Source organism: Chiloscyllium plagiosum, unplaced genomic scaffold, assembly GCF_037043375.1.
Source record: "Chiloscyllium plagiosum isolate Xiang-an unplaced genomic scaffold, Cpla_swu_hap1 HiC_scaffold_1, whole genome shotgun sequence".
In the NCBI taxonomy this organism is placed as follows: Eukaryota; Metazoa; Chordata; class Chondrichthyes; order Orectolobiformes; family Hemiscylliidae; genus Chiloscyllium; species Chiloscyllium plagiosum.
Genome location: NW_028270139.1, coordinates 15414199 through 15435463, shown reverse-complemented (window position 1 = coordinate 15435463; position 21265 = coordinate 15414199). Strand labels below are relative to the sequence as shown.

At 42.1% G+C, this 21265-nt stretch overlaps 1 protein-coding gene across 1 annotated transcript in view; it reads right to left on the bottom strand.

Moving 5' to 3' along the window:
- cpz (carboxypeptidase Z) overlaps nucleotides 1-21265 on the bottom strand; it is a 73692-nt gene that overhangs the window by 17498 nt on the left and 34929 nt on the right. The window contains exons 4-6 of the mRNA XM_087977630.1: nucleotides 15608-15982; nucleotides 14640-14843; nucleotides 13111-13307 (exon numbers count right to left, since the gene is read on the bottom strand). Of these exons, the coding sequence (XP_087833756.1) occupies nucleotides 13111-13307; nucleotides 14640-14843; nucleotides 15608-15982 (776 nt within the window). The remainder of the gene's footprint in view (nucleotides 1-13110; nucleotides 13308-14639; nucleotides 14844-15607; nucleotides 15983-21265) is intronic.

The window sequence follows — 21265 nt, the reverse complement described above, 5'->3', positions numbered from 1 at the left end:
GTGCAGTGCCACAAGGATTAGTGCTGAGTCCTCTACTTTTTGTCATTTACATAAATGATTTGGATGCGAGCATAAGAGGCACAGTTAGTAAGTTTGCAGATGACACCAAAATTGGAGGTGTAGTGGACAACAAAGAGGGTGACCTCCAATTACAACAGGATCTGGACCAGATGGGCCAATGGGCTGAGAAGTGGCAGATGGAGTTTAATTCAGATAAATGTTTGGTATGCTTTCCTTTATTGGTCAGAGTACTGAGTACAGGAGTTGGGAGGTCATGTTGCGGCTGTACAGGACATTGGTTCGGCCATTGTTGGAATATTGCATGCAATTCTGGTCTCCTTCCTATCGGAAAGATGTTGTGAAACTTGAAAGGGTTCAGAAAAGATTTACAAGGATGTTGCCAGGGTTGGAGGATCTGAGCTACAGAGAGAAGCTGAACAGGCTGGGGCTGTTTTCCCTCGAGCGTCGGAGGCTGAGGGGTGACCTTATAGAGGTTTACAAAATTATGAGGGGCATGGATAGGATAAATAGACAAAGTTTTTTCCCTGGGGTCAGGGAGTACAGAACTAGAGGGCATAGGTTTAGAATGAGAGGGGAAAGATATAAAAGAGACCTAAGGGGCAACTTTTTCACACAGAAGGTGGTACGTGTATGGAATGAGCTGCCAGAGGATGTGGTGGAGGCTGGTGCAACTGCAACATTTAAGAGGCATCTGGATGGGTATATGAATTGGAAGTGTTTGGAGGGATATGGGCCGGGTCCTGGCAGGTGGGACTAGATTGGGTTGGGATATCTGGTTGGTATGGACTGGTTGGACTGAAGGGTCTGTTTCCATGCTGTACATCTCTATGACTCTCTTTGACTCTACTACAACAACAGGTTTTATTTACTTTAAATAGTGATAAATGAGTTCAAAGTTATTATGTCAGTCATTCATTTGTGTTCGTGCCACCAACTCTCCTCACCCTCCACTCTCCATCCAGTTCAAGTCATTCAAAGCTCTGTTAGCTGTACCCAATTTCATACCAAGTTCAATTTGACCATCACCCGGACCTCGATTCCCTACACATGCTTCAACTTCCTAAATATTTCAAAGTTCACAGTTTCATCATTGTCTTCATATTCTGCAAAGCATATCATCCCAAGTTTTTGTGGAACTTTGAGGTTTGCTGTGTGTAAATCCAACCATAACAGAGGTCATAGCCAAACTCTTTTTATATCAAATAAGTAAAAGTGCATGCCAATAATTATTCCCATTGGATATGAAATAAGAGGTGTTATATAACGTCAAACAAATCGGCTACAAATAGTTTAAACACCAGTGAGGTTAGGTGTTCCACCCTACATGAGCACCCTTCTGTTGTTCATCCTGTGCTCGGATTCACACTCAGAAGTTCTCCCCAACCTTTCTGTCTCTCCCTCTTTTCCTTTAAGACCTACTTTAAATTCCACATCTTTGACAAAACTGGTTAGTCGCGCTCCATAACATCTTTTTGGATCTCCATTCAGTTTTTTTCTCTTGACGCTCTGAAGCAGGCGCAGGTGCCAAATAAATTTAAATTGCTGTTATTGGATACTTAATCTCTTAAAATTCCAGACATTTTACAGTTTTGGTATGCAGAATGTTGCTGTTAATCCAAAAGCAATATTGACCTTGATGTACTGGGTGATAGAATGTATTGCTGCACTGTCAACTAAACTATCTCTATGTACACAATTTGTTCAAAGTAGATACTCACACATCTATGATAAAGTCAACTAAAATCAAAACTGGCATGATTTCTGACACTGATTATTGATTTTACTCATCATTAATTTCAGAGCATTTACTGTGAGAAATCCCTTGTTTCCCTTAGACCAAAGTTATATCATATAGCAGCCTGTTCTTGCATGACCTTATAGCGATTACTTTAGCTGGAATAATCTTCAGATCTGAATATGCGGTGATGTCTTCTGCATTGAGAAAGTATCAAAAATAAAGTCAGAACTGTTATTAGCTAAAATAGGGTTTGTATCTATGAAGAAGAACATGAAGCATAAATTCAACAATCTCAAAGACGATAATACACACAAAATGGAAAAGACCCCTTTTGAAGTCTAATATTTTAACATCAAGTGAAAATTCAGCAAGTCTAACCAGTATTTCAATACCAGCTCAAAATAAACCTCTTTGTCTTGTAACCAGCCTGGTGTCAGTGTGCTATTTTAAACTTAAAGGCATGCAAAAACTATTTTCTGCACTTGTCACAGCTATTATTATGATACTTCTGTCCCTGATATAAGAGTTGGTAAGATACACTGCAGCGTTTGCATGTATAATTTGGAAGCATGTGGCGAGTACTGGCTCCATGTAATTGTTGGAGTCTCACCGAATCATTATGTTTATTAATGGGTTAGCAAACAGAAATAGACAGCCACATATCCAAGTTTGCTAATTGCACAATGATTGTCGCCACATTAAATATCCCTCACTATAAAGCCCTAGTTTACTCATTTTTTGCTTGTCCATAAAATGACAAGAATAGATTGAGTGGCAGATGGAGCTCAGTGCAAGTAGTTGGTAACAATTTGGGAGCAAAAGAGATAGATCTTGAAATAGTGAGATAGATCTTGAGATAGATGATTGAAATAGTGAAAAGCTAGAAACACAAGAGGTCTGAAGAGACTTAGGAGTGCACATACATTGAACGTTGAAATGTCGTAGTTGGAAACAAAACAATCAAAATGGCTAATGTGATGTCAACCTCTATTGCTAAAATCTGGTTACTGGCCAGCATTGTTTCATTTTTAATGTAAATAAAATGTGAGATCCAGGCACCTACAAAGAGAATACAATCTTAAGATTCCACTGGCTTGAACAAACAATACTTTACTGAACAAGTTCGAACAGTAATACACTCTATAGTAGAAGTACAACTTATTTTTAATGTGGATAATATGCGAGGGTTGAATACACTACAGTCCACATAAAAATGGTAACTGTAATCAAGAGAAATCCCATGGATTTCTCAAATACTCCCCTACTCCCCAACATTAATGACGTGGGAGGTCTTCAAATCTCCATTAACCTCATGAGGCATTACAATTATTCACTTTGGCCAAAGCAGTCCTAAAACTTCTCTCTCAATAACCGCTCTATCACGGACTCCATCAATGATAGCCCCTTGTTCTTGCCCCCGGTCCGTTTTCCCCTGCATTCTGAAAACTGCCGTCCGGTGCTCATTTGACGGCACAACTTCAGCTTTTATCTGACCTTGAGCTTCACCAAACAAGGTCTCACATGTTTTCCTTGAGCCCTAAACTTGTTCAGTTGCAGAAAGCAAATCCTGCTGAAGGGCTTTTCAACGCTGACTCTCAGCTGTACTGACCTACTAGGCTTCTTGCAAACCGCTGCAACACCCAGGATGTTTCCCAGACCCTGACTGTGACACCCAACTGTTCAGAAACTCATAAAATTTAACCTGAGTTTCAGCAGCATGGAGACACCCAACTGCTCTTTGAACTTGAAACAATTGCAATGAATGTGAGACAAGCTCAGCAGGTTTGGCAGTAATGGCAGCAACTTCCAGGGGGGTGACAGGATTGATGGCAGTGCTTCCCAAACTCCTCTCGGCGGTCACAGGAGGCGGCAGCATGGCATCAGCAGGAGAGCGGGCCATTGTGTTGGTGGTGGTCACGGTTCCTCGCGGCCTCTTCTCGGTGATCAGAGGCAGCGGCAGCACAGCATTGGCAATGACAGTGGGCCTGTCGCGTATTAGCGGCAGCCTCCTGGCAGTCCTGACAACTGGATGCAGCAGCATTCCAGAGCGGCGGAAAAAGCTCCTCCTGGTAATCGGAGGCAACAGTGTCATTGTAGAAACAAGAACATGGCTCCTCCCAGAGATCAATGCAAGACTCGTAGGCTGACTGAGACTCCAGGCCCTGGCTAGGCCCGGGTGCCTGCGTCAGTGGCTTTGTGGCGATGAGACTTTAGACATTAAGATCTGGATGTTTTCTTACATTTTGGCTCTTTCTTTAAAAAAAATCCTGTTTCTTTTAATTCTGGTTTCATAATCAAAATGGCGCTGGAGAATGGCGACTTTCTACTGTACTCATGTATTCCTATACTTGGATACATGTGACGATAAATATAATTCCAATTCTAATTCTATCACTAGGAAGAAAGAAACAAAGTTAATGTTTCAAGTTTGGTACAGCTCTTCTTCAGAATTGAAAGGGGATGGAAAGTTTGTAATATAATTTTGATAGAGGCAGAACAGTGAAACACAAATGAGTTGGTAACGGTGGAGAAAGACAAAAAGATGCAAAATGGGTGTTAGTTGAGATGTTAAAGCTAAAGCATAAGTCCTGTCTAAAGAGAGTAGGGTAAGCAAAACAATACTGTGTACATTAGGTGGGGGTTGAGGAGGGGAGGGGTGATGAGAGAATGTAAGAAAAGTGCACAACAGATATAATGGGGCTGTTTTCCCTGGCGCATCGGAGGCTGAGGGGTGACCTTATAGAGGTTTATAGAGTCATGAGGAGCATGGATAGGGTAAATAGACAAAGTCCTTTCACTGGGGTGGGGTGAGTCCAGAACTAGAAGGGAAAGGTTTCGGATGAGAGGGGAAAGATATAAAAGAAACATAAGGGGCAACTTTTTCACGCAGAGGGTGGTACCTGTGTGGAATGAACTGCCACAGGAAGTGGTGGAGGCTGGTACAATTGCAACATTTAAGAGGCATCTGGATGGGTATATGAATAGGAAGGGTTTGGAGGGATATGAGCCAGTGCTGGCAGGTGGGACTAGATTGGGTTGGGATATCTGATCAGCATGGACAGGTTGGACTGAAGGGTCTGTTTCCGTGCTGTTCATCTCTATGACTCCATGAGTTTGATGGTTGGAAGTGGCAGAAATGTGGGGCACAATCCTTTAATTATGGAATTTGGCAGGGCGGCAAATGAATTAAAGGGGAACCCTATCATTGTTCGTGAAAAGAGGGAAATGAGTGAGGACACAAGTGGAGGGGGATGGATTAGACACAGATAAAGGCCCTGTCAGCCACAAAAAGGGGAGAATCCTCTGTTTATGGAGTGGCAGAGCAGTGGGAAGTGGGATTGTCCAAGCAGGTACAATAGAGACAGAGAAATGGGACAATAGAATGGAATCCTTGCAGGAAACAGGATGCGAGGAAGTGCAATTTTGGGAACCGCAGGAGTCACTGGGCTTGTCATGAATAAATGGGCCTCTGCTGCTTTCCGAAATATAAGTCTAACCCCCTTTCTTCTCACTTCTGAAAAGTTTCTCGAAATATAGACTCAAAACTTTAACTCCGCTTCTCTCTCTACAGGTGCTGCCAAACCTTCTTCATAACACAATCAGTTTCTGAAGTTATTGAATTTCTCTGCCTCAATTTGCAAGGCTGGGGCAGGGGCAATGTTATGGCTGACCTTGAGGTTACCCACCCCAGAATTTATGGGTACTCATTGGAAATGGTCTCTAGCTACTACTTTCCTACCTAATGAACTGCCCTCAGCCACCAAACTCACCAAAAGGGAGCAAATAGTCACTCTCCACCATCAGCATAGATTCACTTGATGTGTGTATGTCTCTACTCAAGGAATTCCTAACAATATGCAACAGTGGTATGTCATGAAATGAAGACTGGAATGTCCTTCACTTCTGGCCAATGCCATGGGTAATGATGCAAAGTGGATTCCTGCAGAATTATCGGCCTGTCATCACTGGGCCAGGTTATGACCAGGGTGAGTTTTTACTATGACCCTTGAGTGTTGTGTTTTTCAGGGATTCAACCTCCAAGTCATTTTACCCAGTGAGTTTGACAATGGAATCATCGATTGCCATTCTGTGGATCCATATATTTCATGTGAAGTAGATGAGTGTTTCCACCTGCACCCGTATCCGTTTTAAATATAGGCTCTACTGAGCCTGTAACTCTGGGAATATAATCCGGATGCCTGCAAAGGTGGTACCACTGTGCAAGTAAACTCTTTGATGTCCACCATTGTGAATATCTGCTCACGTTGTGTGTCAATGGTCTGGCCTTGTTCATCATTGACAGAGTAGCTTGACGAGACATCCTGTGGACTGTGCCTCGATGTTGTTTGTCACATGGCTTGATTGCTTAAAATGCCGCACCTGTCTGACCTTTGGTTGTGGCTTCTCATGGCATTGAACCAGGTGTTTTGGGACTACAATGTTGACCATTTTTTAAATGGATTCTTAAGATAGTCATCATTCAGACCTGATACGTTTTATCTGTGTAGGCTTTGGTTGCCACTGACAATTTGAAATTTAATGGCTTGTTTATCTGGGTTGGAATTACTGAGGTCCAGAAAACACAAGTTGGGAACTGAGCTGCTGTCAGGCCAAAATAAATTCAGACTGAAGAGCAGCTGACTTCCAATTGAATGTAGGAATTTTTGTTTTTGTCATGCAGCTTTTCCCAGAATGTTTAATCTTGTCTGGAGCTTTTATAAGGTGTTTAAGTTTTTTCCAGAGCTTTATGTACCTTCCAGTATCTTTGCTGGTCATGGTTATGGCTTGACCACCATGGTGGTGCTCATTTTGTTTTCTCTCAGTTTTATCTCTGAAATGCCATCCACGAAGCAGGAATTTTACAGGAAAATGGATTGGACTGCTGCAATCAAAAGTCCTTCTTTTATCAGGCTTCTTTCAGCTCTTAAAAGCTTTTATTGGATAGAACATGTTTCTCAGCCAGTCTACCTTGATTAGATTCAGCAGCTAGTGAATTTTCCCACATGCGAGATTCCACTTAAAGTCTCTTTATTGATCCTGCTGTTTAAGTTCTGTTCTGATTAATCTTTGTAGCAGGTAGATCTTGCACTGGGAGCTTTTTAAAATGGCTCAGATTTGAACAATCTTACTGACACCACACGTCTGCTGCCGAGAGAGAGAAATGTAGTGTTGGAATGAAGGTACAGTGTACAAAAGCTCTAAAAAAACTGCAAAATCCAAACACACAGTGACTCTTGATAGTATCCTATTTCTGTGGCAGGTCTTTCTCCCTACATTGTATGAAGGGTTGAGTCTTGCATATTTTGGAATTAAATCTTCAAAACCATGTTACGGTTATTCAAAAAACCAAACAACACTAGAAACTACAAGGTATCACCATCTTTTCAACTCGACTTAAAAATGTACCCTCATTCCTGATGAAGGGCTGATTGAAATATCGATTCTCCTGTTCCTTGGATGCTGCCTGACCCGCTGTGCTTTTCCAGCACCACACTTTTCAACTCTGATCCCCAGCATCTGCAGTCCTCACTTTCTCCCATAAAAATGTTCTAATCACATACAAGGATTGGCAAAATTAGAAAATGTATTCTTCTGTTGAATACAAGACGTTTAAAATTCATTCAAGGGATATAGACTTGACCAGCTGAGCCGGCATTTATTGCTCATCCTTAGCTGTCTTTGAGTAGGTGATGGCAAGTTTATATTTTGATCGTTTCTGTATATTTGGTACAGGTACACACACAATATTGCTCGGACGTGGGTTCCAGGCTTTCGACCCTATGACCCTGAAGGGTAGCAATATATTTCCAAGTGATTGGTTTGGTGATTGGTTTGGCAGGGATCTTGTAGGTAGTAATGTTCTTGTATATCTGCTGCCTTATCTCTTCTCGATGGTCATTGGTTTAGAGGGTACCTTTTAAAGAGGCCTGGGGAATTTCTGCAGTGCATCTTGATGATACATACTGCTGCTACTGAGCACTGGTGGTGAAAGGTGTCAATATTTGAGAATGTGCTGGCAATTAAATGGATTGTTTTGTCCTCAATGGTGTCAAGTTTCTTGACTCTTATTGGAACTATACTCATCCAAGCAAGTGAGGGGTATTCCATCACATTCTTGACTTATGTCTTGCAGATGCAGACAGACTTTGGGAATCAGAAGGTAAGTCATCCACCATGGTATTCCTAGTCTCTGACCTTCTCTTGTAATCACAGTATGTATATGGCTGGTCTAGTTCAGTTTCTGGTCAATGGTGACTCCCAGGACATTGATACTGGGGTAATACATTGGATGTCAAGTGGCGATGTATTGTCTCCAATTGGCGATTATCATTGCCGATTATTTGTGTGGTGTGAATGCTACTTGCCATTTTTCAGCTCAAGAGTGTGGTGCTGGAAAAGCACAGAAGGTCAGGCAGCATCCGAGGAGCAGGAGAATTGAGAGTTTGGGCAAAAGCCCTTAATCAGGAATGAGGCTTGTGGGCCGGGGGTTGACAGATAAATGAGGGGAGGGCTGGGGGGAAAGTAGCTGAGGATGCAATAAGTAAATGAAGGTAGGAGAGAAGATAATAGGTCGGAGAGGAGGGTGGAGCAGATAGATGGGAAAGACGAGGGACAGCTCAAGAAGGCGGCGCTGAGTTGGAGGCTTGGGATGGGGGTAAGGTTGGGGAGAGGAAATGAGGAAACTGGTGAAATCCACATTGATCCTGTGAGGTTGCAGGGTACCGAGATGGAATATGAGGCATTCTTCCTCCAGGCATTAGGTGGTTAGGGTTTGGAGATGGAGTCGGCCCAGAACCTGCATATCCTTGGCTGTTTGGGAGGGGGAGTTAAATTGTTCAGCCACAAGTGGTGGGATTGGTTGGTGCGGGTGTCCCAGAGATGTTCTCTGAAATGATCCGCAAGAAGGCGTCCTGTCTCCCTGATGTGGAGGAGACCACACCGGGTACAATGGATACAGCAGATGTGGAGTTACAGGTAAATATTCGTCGGCTGTGGAAGGATCCTTTGGGATCTTGGATGGAGGTGAGGAGGAGGTGTGGGCGCAGGTTTTGCACTTCCTGTGATTGCAAGGATGGTGCTGCGAGTGGGGTGAGGGCTGGTGGGGAGGCTTGGACCTGACGAGGGAGTCGCGGAGGGAATGGTCTCTCCAGAAAGCTGATAGGGGTGGGGAGGGAAACATATCCCTAGTGGTGGGGTCTATTTGTAGGTGGCAGAAGTGGCAGAAAATGATGCAATATATATGGTGGTTGGTGGGTTGGAAGGTGAGGACCACGGGGATTCTGTCCTTGGAGGGTTGGGGTTTAAGGGCTGAGGTGCGGGAATTAGAGGAGATATGCTGGAGAGCATCGTCAACGTGGGTGGGAAATTGTGGTCTTTGCAGTAGGAGGCCATTTGGGATATTCTGTGGTGGAATTGGTGATCCTGGGAACAGATGCAGTGGAGGCAGAGGAATTGGGAATAAGGGATAGCATTTTTTACAGGAGGCAGAGTAGGAGAAGGTATGGTCCAGGTAGCTGTGAGAGTCCATGGGTTTGAAGTAGATGTCCGTGGTTAGTCGGTCACTGGAGATGGAGATAGAGAGGTCCAGGAAGAGGAGGGAGGTGTTCGAGGTGGTCCAGGTGAATTTGAGGTCGGGGTGAAAGGTGTTGATGAAGTTGACGTACCTCCTTGTGGGAGCACGAGATTGCGCTGATACAGTTATCGATGTAGCGGAGGAAAAGGTGGGGGATGGTGCTGGTGTAGCTGCAGAATATGGACTGTTCCATGTACCCGATGAAGAGGCAGGCAGAGCTGGGGCCCATGCGGGTGCCCATGGCTACCCCTTTGATTTGGAGTAAGTGGGAGGATTGGAAGGAGAAATTGTTGAGCGTGAGGACCAGTTCAGGCAGGCGGGTGAGGGTGGTGGTGGCAGGGTACTGCTTATGATGGTGCGAGAGGAAGAAATGGAGGGGTTAGAGGCCTTCATTGTGATGGATCGATATGTACAGGGACTGGGTGTCCATGGCGACAATGAGGCACTTGGGAGCCAGGGAAACAAAAATCTTGGAGGAGGTGAAGGGCATGATGGGAGAACAGGATGGTGTCAAGGTATGCAGAGATGACAGGAGCAGGCTGAGACAATGGATCGGCCGGGGAAGTCAGGTTTGTGGATCTTCGGTAGGGAGTAGAATCGGGCTGTGTGGGGTTTGCGGACGATGAGGTTGGAGGTTGTAGATCCCCAGAGATCCCCTGTCCTCTTCTCTGCATACTTTGTTTTGCATCCCAAGTTAAAAAAGGAAGCAATGGAGAAATAATGGCTGTTCTGAGGAACATTTTCAATCACCACTAGATATAAGTGAGGTCCCAAAGGAACAGAGGTCTGAAAAAATTGTACAGTTGGATAAAAAGGTGTGAATAATAGGCCAGTCAATCCAACTTTATGAGTGGAAAAATTACGAGAATAGTTTCAAAAGCCAGGAAAGACTGTGACATGAAAAGGCCTGGATTAATGAGGGACAGTTTTTTTTTAAAGAGAAGATCTTGTCCTACTACCATTAGTGAATATTTTGAGAGATAGTACAGAGGATTGATTAAGCTAGTGCAGTAGATGTTGTCTACATTGATTTTACTAAGACATCTAACAAAATGCAGCATGACACACTCAGAAATGTAGAAGTTCATGGGCTACAAGGGACTTCAATTTTGGATTCAAAATTGGCTCAATGGCAGAAAAAAAATGATAATGGCTGATGGATAATTTTGAAATGGAAATGGAAAGGGTTCAATGTTGGATCTCTTGCTGTCTGTAATATTTATTAATAACATTGAATTAAATATGGGAAGCATGGTTGGGCAATTCGCAGAGGACACAACAATTGGTTGCGTAATTGACAGCGAAGAGAGTAGCTGTCAACTTCAATAATATATCAATGATTTAACTGATGAGTAGTAAAGTGGAAAATGGAATTCAATCCTGAGAAGTGTGAGGTAATGCACATGGGGAGGGCAAAAAAGCTGAGATATACATAATAATGGGAAAATATTGAGGGGTAGAGGAATTGAGAGACCTTGGAGTGCACATCCATAGGGCTTTGAAGTTAATGGGGATAGAGCTCTGATGAAGAGTCATCTGAACTCGAAACGTGAGCCTGCTTTCTCTCCATGGTTGCTGCCTGAACTGCTGAGATCTCCAGCATCTTTTTTTTCAGTACAGATTCAAGCATCTGCAGTAATTTGCTCCTCCATGTTTGGAGTTGTCTAGTGTCTTAGCTGTCTGTGATGTTCACCTACTGGACAATGACAGTCTGTGGGTCCCTTTGGACATTGGAGACAGAGTAGTGGTGACTTAGAGAAGTGTTTCGAAGGGATGTAGCTCAGAACAGATCCACTAAGAGGCATGCTGATTAAAACAATGACTAATGTGAGAGAATGGGATCGAATATGTGAGGGAGTGTCAGCAATGCTGGTTATATGCCGTGAGCACGTGCCTTTGTGGATAGTGTGTTATGAAGTTGCCAGTAAAGGACAATGCCAAATTGCCAATGCCTGAGAGAGATGATGCAGGTGTAAGGAAGGCTGATCTTCTGACAGATGCCTGCTGAATAGTGAGTTGTTCTGGGAACAGAGCATGGTAAGATGAGGCATGAATCAAATAATGGGAACAGTATCGGACAGTAAGTAGTTCATGAAGTGGTTTTACTAAATGAATCTTAATGGACCTTGGGGTGAAAATCTCTTTATAAAATGTCAATGCAACTGGACATAGCCAAAACAAAAATAACTCAACCCCATGATTCAGATGTTGTGGTCAGTAGTGAAGCTTGCTGCATTTCAGACTGTATTTACAGCGAGTAAGTACTTGGAAACCTGCCTTGCTGCAGTGTAAAATGCATGTTCTTGAGGAAACTAGAAATATTGCAGGTTGTTGGGAAAGTACTGTGAGTATTTTCATCGGTACTGCTGGATTAAGTGTGCCACAGTAAGAGCTACAATCTCTAATTTTAAACATTACATTCTGCAAATATAAAGGTAATTTTTCAGAGGCAAAGACATTTTTAATACCAATTGTGATTGAGGGTGCTATTAAAAACAGGTTTCACCTCATTAACAAGTTCTTTGGTGGGTATTGCGAAAGAGGGTGCAGTTCTCATCCATTCAGTTTTCCAAAAGGATTGCCAGCATTGCAGGGACTTTGACAGCACACATTGCAGAGGAACAAGGAATTACTGACAGCAGGGTCTCCATTTCCATCATTGACGGTATAGGTGAGGATGCTAGAGACAGCTCCAGTTTCACAAGATAATGGCAGTGCACACAAACAGTTTTACTATCAGTACAAACCCAAACACCAAGTCATCTGAAAGTGAACCGAAACTTAGTGCTCACACTGTCTTCTCCTTCTCCTCACTTTCTCCTACTTTTCAACTCATGCTTGGATATTGTCCAGGTCTTTCTGCATTTGAATGTGGACTAACTTCAGTATTTGAGGAAATGCAAATGGTGCTGAACATTGTGCAATAATCAGTGAACATCCCTACTTCTGACTCTTGATGGAGGGAAGATTATGGTCACTGAGGGCTAAATAGTACATCTTATGTTGACTTCTGCTGCTTATAAATTGCCTTTACATTATGGATTAATACAGCATTTCCTGTTGAGGTGGGCAGTGATTGATAATGCTTGTATTCCCTTTTGGTGCATGCATATAGTAACATGACAGCAAATTGGTGTCACTCTACAGAACAAGAGCAGAATGCACCAGGAAAAAATGATGAGAGGAGCTTGAATTGGTATGGAACAATGTGTTAATGTTTAACACATGTTTAATGTTTAATATCTACAAAATAATAAGTATAGATCCAAGCATACTTTTTATGAGGAATAAGTGGGTAAAGTTAAAAGAAAATGTGTTCAATGTGGGGAAATGTTTGGATGTGTGGAAGCGGACAGATGGATGGGGCTTCATTAGATGTTTAGGTGGGAAGGTTACAGGCCACTCTATGAGAGGTGACAGTGTGGAGAAACTATTCAAACACAGAGGAGAGGAGATGGTCAGAAAACCATGATTTACTGAAGTCAGAGATGGTCTCAGAAGAGTTAAGGATGTAGGCAATTTCAGACTGGGCTGGAGGTGGAATAACGTCAAGGTGAGAGGAAACAAGTAACAAATGAGGAGCAAGATAAAGTTATTAGTCTATTTTGTATTTCATAAGTTAAATCTTGTGGCCTTAAAAAGGCAAAACAACCTACATGAAAATCATCGCCATAATATAATCTGTTTTGTATGGTTTAATAGAGCGTATTGCAAATAATGCCATGGAAGATTTCCTGGTATTCATGCTATTAAAGATCAAGAAGAGAAAGTAAGTTACCTCTTCAGATGCTATATCATAGCCATCAGGATTCATAGAAGGAAGTAGATGGATTCTGGTATTATTGATTAAAGCCTGAATTCTTTGGTTTCCACTTAAATACTCAGAGCACAAATACTGTGCAAGATATAGCAGTAGCTCTCTTCCCAGTGCTTCATTCCCGTGCATGTTTGCAATATATTTAAATTCTGGTTCAACTGAGAAAAAGAAATCATTATTTATTATTTTTCATCATTAAATATCATACTAATAATACAATCTATTTCTTTTGTTAACACAGGGACACTTAAACCAAAACTTGCAGGCAGAAACCAGCAGGATTGGACCTGCTGTGGGTCTTATGTCTGAAGTCAATGTAAAATATCACCGGATGTGTTGTACCCAATCAAATGTCTAATCGGAACCCATCAATTTACCATCAGGCAGATTAGATTAGGTTTATCCAAAAAGATTGACATAATCAATGCTGTTTAAAAAAAAAACACAACTTACTTAATGTAAAATTGCAGACAGAATGATAACTATTTTCAGGCCCCATTTAATAAGAAGGGTGAATTGCTAGCGTTAAGATATTAACGGTGAGTAGGGGGTGGTGTTGGAGGTGGGGATCTGTTACATTACACACCTAAATTGTCACATAGATGGTAACAACATGGGTGCAATTGCTCAGCTATGATTATTCATGGAGGCTGCATCTCACCTTAGCCCACACTTATATCGTGATGCCCTTTATGCTACATATAACCAATTGTCACTCTCGAAGGGAGAGAGATGACTGTGGTCTTTTGCAGATTATGGCTCATTAATTGTGCACTAAAATTTAACATTGTACCTTGCAGCTCCAACATGTCACCTTTCAGGCCATTTAAACTTGTACTATCCCAAATCAGCTCCTCGACAAGCCTACCCCAAAGAGCAAGCCTGGGTTAATTAACATACAAACGCAGCACAACTTAACTCAAAACAAGGAGTCTGATTCTTTTGGCTTCTATGTGTGGATAAAAGGCAAAGGGAAGGGAATGGGGTGACCCATTAAGGCATTGACGATCTGCCACATTTAGACACACATTATGGACCAGAGCAATAGGATTGTTTCTCTGAAGTCCTTTCTGATTTCATTCGTACCCCGATCTCCTGCAATGTCCTCATTGGTTCAACTGACCGCATGAAGCCATATATATGGGAGCTTAACTGCAACTTTCTCATAATTTCTCCTCCCACTCACCTTCCATTCTGCCAGTCTAACTGGGTGCCAGGCAGGAATTGGTGAGCAACTGTTTAAATGACCGTCTAATGTTAACATCGTTAGGATTTCTTTGTCCTGGACAGTGCCAGGTTTCTCACAGGAGCATTGCACTTAAATCCAAGTCAATAGAAAGTGAAACCTGAGCAGTGTAAAGTGAACAGTTGATCTATACCACCATTTGCTCACCAGGCTGGTTAAATTAAATTTCCTACCTGCAAAATGGATGCACTGAAATCAAAGGCCAAGAGAAGAAATGGGCATCGTGAATAAGCCAGCTACTTACGCAATTCATGTTCTCCAGGGTTACTTGAAAATTCAATCACGTAAAGGTTTTTGCCATCAAAACTGCGGCCAATGGTGTACATTGTTGAGATAGATGAGCACACAGATGCAGTATGCTTTAGTAATTTTGTCATCTCTGCATAACTGTGGTATTTGAACTGTATCATGGAGAAGGGTGTTTCCGATTCATCTATCAAACTCGAACCTGTCAAGAAAGGTCACTGCTGTTTACTTTCAAAGCTTGGTAAAAGGTTTGCTAATTCCTGCTGTGCTCATGTTAGCATTGCTTCTTTTTTCCAATTTCTTCAAATTTTGATCCTTCCTCTAATGCTGACAATCTCTCCCTAAGAAATGTGATCAGTTCCCTCACAATTTTGGACACTTGTATCCAATCTCTCTCTATCGAAGAGGAGCAGCTTCTGCAGCAGCCCCATTACACAACTGGAACTCCTCATCTTTGGAACCATTCCTGTGAATTTATTCTGAACTCACTTTAATATCTTCACATTCTTCCAAAAGTGTGGCAACAAAAGCTGGATGTATTATTCTAGTGGGGGCCGAATTAGTGTCTTATTCTTTTTTATACGCATTAATAACCGCTTTTCCAAATGCCCTGCCATATTCAGTCATTTGTTAAATATGGTAGTCTCTTAAGAAATCTGATGTGGCTTTCCTAAACTGATTCATATTTGTCCAAGTGACTGGTGATTTTGTTCCAAATTATTGTTTCTGTTTATACACCATCAATGTTAAACCAAAAGGCTGGTGCCATTTGGGCACTAGGTGCTGAGAAATTCAACTTATTTATTTCATTTGAAACAAATTTGTAAAGTGTTCTGTTGTGGACAAACATCTCCCTCAGTGTGATAGGAAAGTATAATACGTCAGTGGATTAGAGCTTCTTATTGGAAAACCATAAGTTAGCTTCCACTGCATAATATCCAGACTCAAACACAATCAGGTACCTACTTTGGTATTTTCCGATAGGATCGTAACAGCCTTCCTCTTCACCAACAAAGAAACGATCACAGTCCATGAAATATGGCCACGCCATCTGAATCATTTCAAATGAATGTTCACATTCTTTCTTAAGTGCTTCACACGCATATCGACAAGGCTTCACAATCTTATTGTTCTCACAATGTGGAGCAAGGATGGAACAGCCCAGCAACCTGAGATCAGTGTTACATTCTCCATTCAACAAGTTGTCCAGGACACTGATAAGAACATACTCAGCACTCATCTCAGTTTCTGCTCTTGTTAGTTGACCAATCAAGTTCGGAAACATTATCTTTGAGTAAGACACGCCTGAACAGTAATTTAGATAGTTGTTCATACACTGTGCTGTAGAAACATAGACCAGAACACATTAGGTCAATTAGTTGGTTATCGTTATGCTTTGCAATACGTTATAGTGACAAATTGATCATGTCCTCATTTTAAAGTAATGTAATATGAATGAGAACAGATCACAAAATAAGCAGGAATCAAAACATGTTTTGCTTGTATTATTTTGTCAGACAGTGCGAGCATTAAGCTTTGGTTCACTTTCAGATGGCTTGGTGTTTGGGTTTGTACTGATAGTAAAACTGTTTGTGTGCACTGCCATTATCTTGTGAAACTGGAGCTATCTCGAGCATCCTCACCTATACCGTAAATGATGGAAATGGAGACCCTGCTGTCAGTGATTCTTTGTTCCTCTGCAATGTGTGCTGTTAAAGTCCCTGCAATGCTGGCAATCCTTTTGGAAAACTGAATGGATGAGAACTGCACCCTCTTTCGCAATACCCACCAAAGAACTTGTTAATGAGGTGAAACCTGTTTTTAATAGCATCCTCAATCAATTGGTATTAACAATGTCTTTGCCTCTGAAAAATTACTTTTATATTTGCAGAATGTAATGTTTACAATTAGAGATTGTAGCTCTTACTGTGGCACACTTAATCCAGCAGTACCTATGAAAGTTTCCTCAAGAACATGCATTTTACACTGCAGTAAGGCAGGTTTCCAAGTACTTACTCGCTGTAAATACAGTCTGAAATGCAGCAAGCTTCACTACTGACCACAACATCTGAATCATGGGGTTGAGTTATTTTTGTTTTGGCTAAGTCCAGTTGCATTGACATTTTATAAAGAGATTTTCACCCCAAGATCCATTAAGATTCATTTAGTAAAACCACTTCATGAACTACTTACTGTCCGATACTGTTCCCATTATTTGATTCATGCCTCATCTTATCCATGCTCTGTTCCCAAAACAACTCACTATTCAGCAGGCATCTGTCAGAAGATCAGCCTTCCTTGCACCTGCATCATCTCTCTCAGGCATTGGCAATTTGGCATTGTCCTTTACTGGCAACTTCATAACACACTATCCACAAAGGCACGTGCTCACGGCATATAACCAGCATTGCTGACACTCCCTCACATATTCGATCCCATTCTCTCACATTAGTCACTGTTTTAATCAGCATGCCTCTTAGTGGATCTGTTCTGAGCTACATCCCTTCGAAACACTTCTCTAAGTCACCACTACTCTGTCTCCAATGTCCAAAGGGACCCACAGACTGTCATTGTCCAGTAGGTGAACATCACAGACAGCCAAGACACTAGACAACTCCAAACATGAAGGAGCAAATTACTGCAGATGCTTGAATCTGTAGTGATAACAAAAAATGTTGAAGATCTCAACAGTTCAGGCACCATTCGTGGAGAGAAAGCAGGCTAACATTTTGAGTCCAGATGACTCTTCATCAGAGCTCTGATGAAGAGTCATCTTGACTCGAAATATTAGCCTGCTTTCTCTCCATGGCTGCTGCCTGAACACCTGTGATCTCCAACATTATTTTTGCTTCAAGTTCCAAAATGAAACTTTATTTGCAGCAAGCACAAACAAGCCAAGCCGAGGTTACAGTTCAGCCCCATAATGCAAACCAAATGCTAGCATGGTAGCTATTGACTACTCTGTGGTCCATGATGGTCCTCTGCACCCAGTTCTTATCTCTTGGATCTGGGTGTCATTTTGGTCCTGCCTGGCTAATAATGCCTGACACAGCTTAGCTCTGTTATGCACAATGTGAACCTCTTTCTTCCAAAGTTCTCATCCATCTGTTCAGAAGACATTTCCCAGTTCCTAGTATCTGCCACATTGCATTGTCGCCTCCTCCAATTGTGAAGCACAGCACATCATAATAATGCAGTACTGTCCATACTGACCAGTCAAAGCAGTGGGACCACATCTTAGGTAGCCCTAAGGTCTAATCCACCATGGTCCTAGTCACAGAATGTGCATTTATATGATAAAGGTGCCATGCCAGTTGGGTGACAAACACATTACATCAATAGGAAATGCTTGGCATGCTCTGACCCTGTTCCCATCCTAGACCCTTATCAATCGTTCAACTTTTCATTGTATTCAGTAGCGTTCACTGTGATATTTACATGACATATTATAAGGCAATGTTCCCTCTTTGCAGAGCATCCTTGGAAGATTCCCAAGTATGGGAAGCTTTTGGACATTGTTTCTAGCTTCTGCGTCATTGAATGCCAGCATTACATTTGCCAGCTCCAATGGCATGATGCAAATAGTCTTTGCTCACTGTTTGATGAGTGTTGTGTTTCACTTGTTTTTCACAGTTACAATTCTCAAGCCCTGGCAAAATTCTTGTATATTTCCTTTGTAGTCTTTCCAGAGCTATTAAGTTCTGCTTCTAAAACAGTGATCAAAACAAAAGCCACAAAATCCCAGCTGTGGCCTAAACTGGCATTTCATTCAGTTCCAGCATATATCTTTGCTTTTGTATTCTGTATCTCATACAATGTCAGAAATACTCCCATATGCTTTCCTTACCACATTATCTACGTATTCCACCAACTTCAAAGCCCTATGGATGTGCACTCTCCATTCCTCTACCTCCTCAATATTTTCCCATTATTATGTATTACTCAGCTGTTCTGCCCTCCCCATGTGCATTACTTCATACTTCTCAGGATTGAATTCCATTTTCCACTTTACTACTCATCAGTTATATCATTGACATAATATTGAAGTTGGAGGAGAAAGTGAGGACTGCAGATGCTGGAGATCAGAGCTGAAAATGTGTTGCTGGAAAAGCGCAGCAGGTCAGGCAGCATCCAAGGAGCAGGAGAATCGACGTTTCGGGCATGAGCCTTTCTTCAGGAATGAGGAAAGCGTGTCCAGCAGGCTAAGATAAAAGGTAGGGAGGAGGGACTTGGGGAAGGGGCGTTGGAAATGCGATAGGTGGAAGGAGGTCAAGGTGAGGGTGATAGGCCGGAGTGGGGGTGGGGTCGGAGAGGTCAGGAAGACGATTGCAGGTTAGGAAGGTGGTGCTGAGTTCGAGGGATTTGACTGTGACAAGGTGGGGGGAGGGGAAATGAGGAAACTGGAGAAATCTGAGTTCATCCCTTGTGGTTGGAGGGTTTCCCATCTTCATCTTCCTCATCTTCATGCCTCATCTTCTGCCTAGGAACCTTCCAACCACAAGGGATGAACTCAGATTTCTCCAGTTTCCCCATTTCCCCTCCCCTCACCTTGTCTCAGTCAAATCCCTCTAACTCAGCACTGCCTTTCTAACCTGCAATCTTCTTCCTGATCTCTCTGCCCCCACCCTCACTCCGGCCTATCACCCTCACCTTGACCTCCTTCCACCTATCGCATTTCCAACGCCCCTCCCCCAAGTCCCTCCTCCCTACCTTTTATCTTAGCCTGCTGGACACACTTTCCTCATTCCTGAAGAAGGGCCCGAAACGTTGATTCTCCTGCTCTTTGGATGCTGCCTGACCTGCTGCGCTTTTCCAGCAACACATTTTCAGCATATTATTGAAGTTGACAGCTACTCTCTTCACTGTCAATTACACAACTAATTATTGTGTCCTCTGCGAATTTCCCAACCATGCTTCCCATATTTAAGTCAATGTTATTAATAAATATTACAGACAGCAAGAGATCCAATGTTGAACCCTTTACATTTCCATTTCAAAATTATCCATCAGCCATTATCATTTTTTTTCTGCCATTGAGCCAATTTTGAATCCAAAATTGAAGTCCCTTGTAGCCCATGAACTTATATGTTTCTGAGTATGTCATGCTTTAGTAAAATCAATGTAGACAACATCTACTGCACTAGCTTCATCAATCCTCTTTGCTTTCTCTCAAAAAGTTCAGTAATGGTAGTAAGACAACATCATTTTTAAAAAAAATAACTGTGCCCCATTAATCCAGGCCTTTCCAAGTGACAGTCTATCCTGTCTCTTGAAATTATTCTGGTATTTTTCCACGAACAAAGTTGGACTGACTGGCCTATTATTCACATCTTTTTAACTAATTGTACAATTTTTTCAGACCTCTATTCCTTTGGGACCTCACATATATCTAGTGGTGATTGAAAAATGCTCCTCGGAACACCCATGATTTCTCCATTGCTTCTTTCTTTAGCTTAGGATGCGAAAAACATCAGGTTCTGTTGATTCACTCATCTTTGAGGATGCAATCCATCTCAGTATTTCCTTTTACATTATGCTGTTTGTAACCATTGTTTGGAATGTGTCCCTCAATAATTCAAATGCCTGTGTCCCTTGTGATGATAGAGGCAAAGTACTCATTAAGACCCCTGCCAACATCTCCAGTGCCAATGTCAATCATCATGCATGGATCATCAGAATTGTTGCATGCAGCTGAGAGGGCATGTTACTCTGTAACCAAGCGTAAGTTACCTGATACATCTCTAGCACACACAAACCAGTAATTAATAAAAATAATTGGGACAAACAGCATGGGACCTAATCCCAAGCCTTAGGACACAACTGGAAACCCTTTTCCACGGTGAGGACATCCAAGATCATTACCCTTTGTTTCCTTCTTTTTCATTCTTTTATAGAATGTGGATGTCACTGGCTGTACCAGCATTTACTGCCCATTCCTAGTTGCTAACAGGACTGTTACAAGTCAGCCACATTACTGTGAGTCTGGAGTCACATGTAAGCCAGACCAGGTAAGCACGGCAGATTTCCTTTCCTAAGAGACATTAGTGAACCGGATGGGCTTTTTTCCTGACAATGGTTTAATGGTCATCATTAAACTCTTATTTTCAGATTATTATTGAATTCAAATTCCACATTCTGCCATGGCAGGAGTTGAAACCATATCACCAGAATATTACTTTGATCTCTGGATGAAAAGTCTAATGGCGATACTGCTAGTCCATCGCCTACCCCTGTCACATTGACTGTCGGGGATTTGATGCTGATGGAGAATGAAATCTATAACCAAAAGGATTACTTTATTGTCATTACTTAACACCTCGTTGTTTTATTTCCAAGGCTGCGAAATGATAGCACTGTTGATGAAAAGCATTTTAGTTGCACTTTCATGCCTATGAAAATTATATTAATTTTGCAATTTAAGAATCAAAGCAGCACAACACAATATGTGAGGTTTAGACACATCAGGAGAGATCGGACAGGCTGGGGTTTACTTGTTTCCTAGACCACAGGGGTCATCTGAAGGAGGTATTTAAGGTAATGATAGGATTTGATCATGTAGATATGGAGAAAACATTTCCACTTTTAATCCAGAGCTGAACTAGAGGCCATAAATATGGAACAGTC